Here is an 8443-nt window from a genome sequence, read left to right as displayed (position 1 = left end):
TAAACATCTTAATACCTTGTGCTGATGTGAACCTGTGAGCGTATTGTATCACGGAAAGAAAGACGCAGTTATATGGAACGCCAAAACTGCCTTTTGTTTAACAAGACTGATATGTTGGGTTAAGTTTACATTCTGCTGGGTTAAGTTTACACTATGATGGATTCATTTGGCATTATGCTGGGTTGAGGCGACATTATGTTGAGTTAAGTTGGCATTATATTGGGTTCTTTTGAGATTATATTAGGTTAAGTTGACATTGTGTTTGCTTAATTTGACATAATGGTGGGTTCAGGTGGCATTAAGTTGTGTTAAGTTGACATTATATTGGGTTAAGTTGACATTATGCTGGGTTAAGTTCGCATTATGTTTGCTTGAGTTGACATAATGTTGGTTTAAGTGGGCATTATGTTGGGTTACGGTGACATTATGCTGGGTTAAGTTTTTATTATGTTCTAAGTTTTTATTATGTTGGGTAAAGTTGGCATAATGTTCGGTTTAGTTGACATTATGTTGGGTTAAGTTGGCATTATATTCGATTAAGTTGGCATTATGTTCGGTTAAGTTGGCATTATGTTGGGTTCAGTTGATACTATGTTAGGTTCAGTTTACATTATGTGGGGTTCAGTTTATATCATGTTCGGTTAACTTGTCATCATGTTCGGTCGTCATTACGTTATGTTCGGTTCATTCGGATCTCCTCGATACAGTAGTCTTAAAACGGCGGATCGACTCACACGTGCGCTAATAGAGGTAGGACTATCTGATGTAATTGCACATTTCTGCAATGAAAAAATGACGACGAAACGGTATCAAAACTAAAGGCCCAGTCTCACTATGATGCCGGTGGAGCCCCGTTGCGTGATCCGGGATCTACCGGGATGAACCGGGGCTCTACCGGGATGAACCGGGGCTCCGCCGGGGACGTCCGGAATGAGCCGGGGACGACCGGGACCAACCGGAGCTCCACCGGGAAAGTATTAAAATGTTAAATACCTCCGGGATGAACCGGGAAGGACCGGCAACAACCGGCGCGGCACCGGCAACAAACGGAACGGCACCGGAAACAACCGGGACGGCACCGTAGCTCCGGAGCCCCGGTGAATGCCGGTAGAGTCCCAGTATAGCTATGGTACCTAGGTAAACCGTCGCTATGCCGGGACGCCACCAGCATTCACCGGGACTCCGCCTGGGAATTACCGGCGACGACAGGGGTTAAACCGGGGCGTTGCCGTAGCTCTGTCGTAGTCTGATAACGGTATAGCACCGGTGAGTTCTGGTGGAGTTACGGTATACCGGGGCTCTGCTGGGACGCTTCCGGCTTTCACTGGGACTCCACATGCCCATTGCCGGCGACAACCGGGGCTCTGCCGGGGCTTCACCGGGATAAACCGTAGCTTGTCCTAGGTTGACGGGACTCAGCCGGGTTGTTGACCGGCTTCAACAAGGGCGGTACCGGGCAATAGTGTGACCGCCTTAAAAATTTTCTATGAATCATCCCGGGGCTCTACCGGCTATAGTGAGACATGGGCTTTAGCGACAACGAACTAAACCGTCTCGGGTTGAATATGATTGGAAATAGACACAGGATTCGCGAAAATATTGAATCAACCAGACATAACGTTATGACAACTGAACATGATGTCAACTTAACCGAACATGATGTAAACTTAACCCAACAAAATGTAAATTAAACCTCACAAAATGTCAACTGAACCCAACATAATGCCAACATAGCCGAACATAATGCGAATTTAACCCAACATAATGTCATCTTAACCGAACATAATGCCAACTCAACCCAACATAATGCCAATATAACCGAACATAATGTCACCTTAACCCAACATACTACCAACTTAACCCAACATAGTCACTTTTACACAACATAATGCTAACTTAACCAAACATAATGCCAACTTAAGCGAACATAATGCGAACTTAACCCAACATAATGTCAACTTAACCAAACATAATGCCAACTCAACCCAACATATTGCCAACATAACCGAACATAATGTCACCTTAACCCAACATAATGCCAACTTAACCCAAAATAATGTCACTTTTACCCAACACAATGCTAACTTAACCCAACATAATGTCACTTTAACCCAACATAATGCGAACTAAACCGAAAATAATGTGAACTTACCAACAAAAGGCAGTTTTGGCGTTCCATACAGTTACGTTAAAATAGGTAGAGTCGCTGAAACTCATTGTGTAACGTATTTATATATCAACCTTGTACTAAGTGCGTGCAGGTTATTCATTGTGGATTTTGTTTTTTCTTGTAATGCGCATTTCGTGTGAGATTAAATTCAATTATTATTTCAAATAAAGCCAATACGAATGCAATCTTAAACGTTTTGGAAAATTGAACAATTGGATGTTTCCATCGCTCTGGTGTGTGTATGTACTGTCGTGGATGAGGATAACAAACTCATTTTTCGGTGGATAAATTTAGAATAGTATAATATGAAAAGTCGTTAAAGGGGAGATTTACTGCTGTAATGTTTAGTTCAATATTGAAATTAAAAAGATAACTTCTCGAGGTCAGTTTTTTTTTAATTATACACTTTAAGTACATTGTTGAAGATATAATATTGGATGGGAAATTTTATAGATTGTAGTTATGTATGTTTTATTTGAACTCCAAACTTGAAATTTAAATTGATAACACGGTATTTTATTAACAAAATAAGTCCAATAGGATATCACCAATTTAATCATTAAAAAAAAGCGTAAAAGTAAAACCCATTCAAGTAAACATTATTGTTATTTCTCCATTGATTGAAATATTTTCATTCTTAATGGAGTGGATTTACATATTTAAAAGTAAATATTGTTGTAACGAACAGTTCTTAAAGGAGTTCTTTATCAGATGGATTGTAATGGCCTGTCTGCCAAAATGTAGGTAATTGCATTTTTTTTGATCGATTTATTTGGAATTACATTGTAAAAATTACGACTTTTAATACCGATTATTTGAGCATCAACCTCAACTTCCGTTTATTATTTATAACCGTGATAAAATAAAATATTTATTGGCAGAGTCAATATGTTATATTGTTAATGTGTTTTTAATATTAACAAATGACTATGCGGGCCTTTGGATCAACAAAAGCCAAGTAAATTAAGATATTATATTTATATTTAGTTTTCTTTTATTGCACTGTATAATGCAGCATGATTCGTGTTAATACAACATTGTTTACACCTCCCTATCAAGCTATTATTCCGGTGGAATGAACGGAACAACATTTTACAAGGGTCTTCAAACAATGTGCAAATTGAAACGCCTGAAATGGTAAATGAACAATACAACATGGTTGCCGAACTCTTAAAGATTCATAAGCAGATTTCGAGTGTTTGTAACACAATCAGCCAACATTTGATCACTACGTTAGGGTTTTAAAATGCGAAGACATTAAACATACGCCAAAACAAACTAACTTTCATCGCTGTTTAATAATTTGGAGAGAAACGCTCCCTGATCAATAACTGATAGTTTGAAGTAACCAAACAATTGTAAATAAGCGTCAACTTATAAAAAAAGCGTACATTTTAAGTACGCGTCAACTTATAAAGTAAGCTTCAACATGTCAAGTACGTCAGCTTATTAAGTATGCTTCAACTTATGTAGTGAGTGTCAACTTATAAAGGAAGCTTCAACATGTGAAGTAAGCGTCAACTTATTAAGTATGCTTCAACTTATGTAGTGAGTGTCAACTTAAAAAAAAAGCTTCAACATATAAGGTATAAGTCAACTTATAAAGTACGCTCCAAATTATGAAGTTAATATCAACCTTTAAAAGTAAGCTTCAACATGTTAAGTAAGCGTCCACTTATAAAGTAAGCTTTAACTTGTGCAGTAAGCGACGATTTAAATGGTTAGCGGCAACTTATAAAGCATATTGATTGAGTTATCAATTTGTAATAAATAAAGTAAGCTTCAATATGTGAAGTGAGTGTAAACTTTCATCGTTATGTTGAAACATGTAAAGTGTTGTGTTTGGGTAAACAAACGAAGTGAAACGCATATAATTTCAGTGGCTACTTTATTATCATTCAACGATAGAAGCGAATAATGCCTAACAACTAACTAACCAGATCAGAGGTTAACATGCAGTTATGAAGAACATGGGGCGGTGCGTTGCTACGCTTCATTTACAAGTAGGCGTGGCGAAGCGGCATTATCTAAATACACAACAATTCTCCCCTTTTAATTTCATTGATCATACATGTAAATAAAAATGAACATACAAACATATGCGTTTACATGTAAATATCAATGTACACAATTCTAACAATTATAATGAATAATCAATAAAACCTTGAACATTTCAAGTTCATGACCTCTTAAGTAAGCATGACCTTTTATTCATTATAGCATGCAATCAAAGAACATTAGTGAGCGTTCGAATTCGACACAGGTTGTAAAAACAACTGAGGATCTGTCTTTCTCTCCTGCCAACTAAAGTTAATGTCTGTATGTCACTATAAAACGTAATTGGCCTAACATTAAACCATCAGTGTCATTAGTACTGCAGGCGTTCGGGCGGTCTTCTATTGCGTAATGGATAGCGTCTTTCTGGCAATCGTAAATCCGTATCATTACAACGATTATCCCGGGACTCATTTATTTCCATCGAATTCGGTGCCGGCTGAAGTTCACTGACATTTGTGTTCGCGGCATTTAAAGTAGTTTCTAAGGGTGTGAAAACAGGTACATTTATACCAGTATACTTCTGCATTTCCGACGCGCGAAGCTGATCAACATGGCGTTTCCATGTCATATTATTCCCGATATCTACTTTGTATTATAGTGGACCATCTCGAGAAACTATTGACCCAGGGGTCCATTTTTCCCTTGAAGTAGGTCTGAAATCTCGCGCTAAGACACGTTGGCCTAATTCGAATTCGCGAACTTTTCTATTGTCAGCCATTGATAATTGCATTTGACCATTAGTGACTCGTGTCTGTGTGTCGGGTATCATCAAATCAAGTTTACTGCGCAAATTCCGACCGAAAAACAGTTTTGCAGGAGTTTCCCTCGTCGTACAATGTGGCGTATTACGATATGCCAACAAGACAGAGTTGATCTTCAAATTGAAATCGGTGTTTTCATGCATTAAAGCGCGCATTGCAGATTTGAAAGAGCCATTGAACCTTTCCACAAGACCATTTGTGGACGGTTTTGCTACCGCAGTTCTTATATGACTTATCCCGTTTCTCTTCATAAACAGAGAAAATTCTTCAGATGTAAATTGACAACCATTGTCTGATACTAATTGCTTGGGCAAGCCGTATCTTGCGAATATTGTACGCAATTCTTCAATTGTTCTTTCAGAAGTTATCGATTTCATTTCGATGACTTCTGGCCATTTCGAATGAGCATCTACGATAACCAAAAACATGCGTCCAAGAAATGGACCTATGAAATCTACATGTATTCGCTCCCAACTTGACGTAGGCCATTCCCACGGGTGTAACTGAACTTTCGCGGGCGATTTCTGTTGCATCTGACACGGTTCGCATCTTTTAACCATGTGTTCGATGTCAGTGTCAATGCCAGGCCACCAGACGTAACTACGCGCTAGTGCCTTCATTTTAACGATACCTGGATGGCTGATGTGCAATAAATCAAGCACACGTTCGCGCATCTTAATGGGAATTATAACCCTAATGCCCCACATTAAGCATCCGTGGTGAATCGTCAATTCATTTCGTCGCGCGTAATAGCCTTTCAAAACAGGGTCATTATCATTGGTATTCCAACCTTGTTGTACTTGCCTAAATACACGTGACATAACGCGCTCCCGCCTAGTTTCACGGCTGATTTCCGCGCTCGTGACCGGAATTTGTTCTAACTGAGAAGTGTAGAACAGATCTTCAACTGAAATTTCTTTATCCTTTTCCTTTGACGGCGCGGGTAAACGCGACAATCCGTCCACATTAGTATGCATTTTAGTACTTTTGTACTGTATATCGTAATCGAATCCAGAGAGAAATATAGCATATCTCTGAACGCGCGCGGCAGTCGTTGCCGGAATGCTTTTGCTCGGGCTGAATATTGAAGTGAGGGGTTGGCAATCAGTAACCAATGTGAACTTTCTACCATAGAGATATGGGTAATACTTTTGTACTGCCCAATAAATTGCCAATGCTTCTCTATCGATTTGAGCATATTTCATTTCAGTTTTGGTAAGTGACCTTGATGCGAACGCAATCGGCTTTTCTGAGCCATCTGGCATAACGTGTGACAATATACCGGAAATACCGAACGGTGAGGCATCCGACGCGAGCCTTACCGGAAGTTCCGGGTTGTAGTGTGTAAGAACAGGTTCCGTAATGAGAAGTGTTTTCGACTTTTCGAACGCGCTCTGGCATTCTTTTGACCAGACGAGTTTTCGATTTTTCTCGAGCAACGCGTTCATGGGCTTTGTTACGGTCGCGAGATCTGGCAGAAAACGATGGTAATAATTGAGTACCCCGAGATATGCCCTAAGTGATGTAACATCACATGGAGGTGGTGTATTTAATACCGCCTCTACTTTATCCTGACACTTCCATAAACCTTGTTCGTCAATTTCATGACCACATAATGTAATCCTTGGCACGAAAAACTCACACTTGTCCTTATTTACTTTAATTCCATATTGCTGTAACCTACACAACACCTTTTGTAAGTTATCCAAATGCACATTATCACTTTCACCAGTAATCACCATATCATCCAGCATGCACTGCACCCCAGGGATTCCTTGAAGAATTTGGTCCATTGTGCGTTGCCATATAGCTGGAGCAGAAGAAACCCCATATAGCATCCGGTTGTAACGGTACAATCCTCGGTGGGTGTTGATCGTTAGCAACTCCTTGGTTTCGTCCTCGCATTCTAGTTGTAGGTACGCTTGTCGTATATCAAGCTTGCTGTATTTTCGCCCATTTGACAGATTGGCGAAAATGTCCTCGATTCTTGGGAGAGGATATCTATCAACCTTGATTGATTGATTTACGGTAACCTTAAAATCACCGCATATTCTCACATCGCCGTTTCCTTTTACGACAGGAACGATTGGTGTCGCCCATTCACTGGTGTCCACTTTCGAGATGATTCCTTGACTCTCGAGACTGTCCAGTTCTTTCTCTATTTTTGGCTTAATAGAGTACGGTACCGGCCTAGCCTTTATGAATTTAGGCTGAGCATTTTCATTTAGGGTGAGCCTTGCCTTAATGCCCTTCACCTGTCCTATACCGTCACTAAACACGTCTTTATGTTTGTCAAGTATAGAATTTAGACGTACCTTCAGGCCTTCCGTTGTCACAGAGTTCACGTTAAAAAGTGTGTCCCAGTCCAGTTTGATGTGACTCAGCCAGTCCCTTCCGAACAGTGCAGGCCCGTCACCTTTTACGACGCAAAGTCGCATTGTTCGCGATTGTCCATTATAACTGACATGCACCATTACTGTCCCTTGTTGCTCTATGACATCGCCTGAATATGTCTTCAGTATGGAAAAAGCAGGATCGAGCTTCATATTTCCGAATCGTTTTCGGAAATCCTTGTTTGATATGAGGGTAACTGCTGATCCTGTATCAAGCTCCATGGGTACCTCGACATCGTTAATGTTCGGCTTAACGATGAATTTCCCGTTGTCTCCTTTGTTCACAGTGTTGATCACTGAAACGTTTTCCTCCATACACTGCACCGACTTAAGCTTCCTACATATAGCCTTTATATGTCCCTTTGCTTTACAGTGATGACAAACTGCATCTTTCAGTCTGCATTTATCGGAGGGGTGGTTAGTTTTCCCACAATGGATGCACTTGGTGCTCTCTTTGGCATGTTTGTGATGCTTCCATTTCTTGGGTTTTGTTGAATGTCCAACTCGATTGACAGGCACATCGGCGGCTTCCGATAACTGTAACTCGGCGGCGTCCATATGTGCAGCTTCCATGGCAAGCGCTATTTCTATGGCATTTTGCAGTGTCAAATCAGCGATTGACAATAATCTTCGCTGTGTTCCTGCATCTTTAAGTCCACAAACGAACCTGTCCCTTAAAGAATCGTTCAAGTTCAATCCGAATTCACAGAATTCTGCCAACTTCCGAAGTGAAGTTACGTAACAACTCACACTTTCGCCCACTGCTTGTTTCCTCTTGTGAAATCGGAATCGTTCCGCGATAATTAACGGTTTCGGGCACACATGAGTTTGTAAAAGCTGACAAAGTTCCTCATACGATTTATCGGACGGCTTTGCTGGTACGGTAAGGTTCCTTAACAACCCGTACGTCTTTTCACCGAGGAGTGTTAAAAGTCCTGCCACTTTTCGATCATTATCGATGTCATTGACCATAAAGTACTGTTCAAGTCGTTCCTGGTAGGAAGTCCATGTTTCGACATTGCTGTCATAAGCGTTAATGTTCCCAATCAGGCCCGTTGCCA

The 8443-nt window shown here is 40.4% G+C and overlaps 1 protein-coding gene across 1 annotated transcript; it reads right to left on the bottom strand.

The window, feature by feature from the left end:
- Positions 1 to 1171: 1171 nt before the first annotated feature.
- Positions 1172 to 7955, bottom strand: LOC127831488 (uncharacterized protein K02A2.6-like). Its single transcript, XM_052356471.1, has 2 exons — positions 6312 to 7955; positions 1172 to 1246 (listed from the first exon to the last, which is right to left on the bottom strand). The coding sequence occupies exons 1-2, from the start codon at positions 7953 to 7955 to the stop codon at positions 1172 to 1174; spliced, it is 1719 nt and encodes a 572-aa protein (XP_052212431.1).
- Positions 7956 to 8443: the final 488 nt, after the last annotated feature.

This window comes from Dreissena polymorpha, chromosome 5, assembly GCF_020536995.1.
Source record: "Dreissena polymorpha isolate Duluth1 chromosome 5, UMN_Dpol_1.0, whole genome shotgun sequence".
NCBI classification, from domain to species: Eukaryota; Metazoa; Mollusca; class Bivalvia; order Myida; family Dreissenidae; genus Dreissena; species Dreissena polymorpha.
This window is presented reverse-complemented; position numbering and strand designations above follow the sequence as displayed.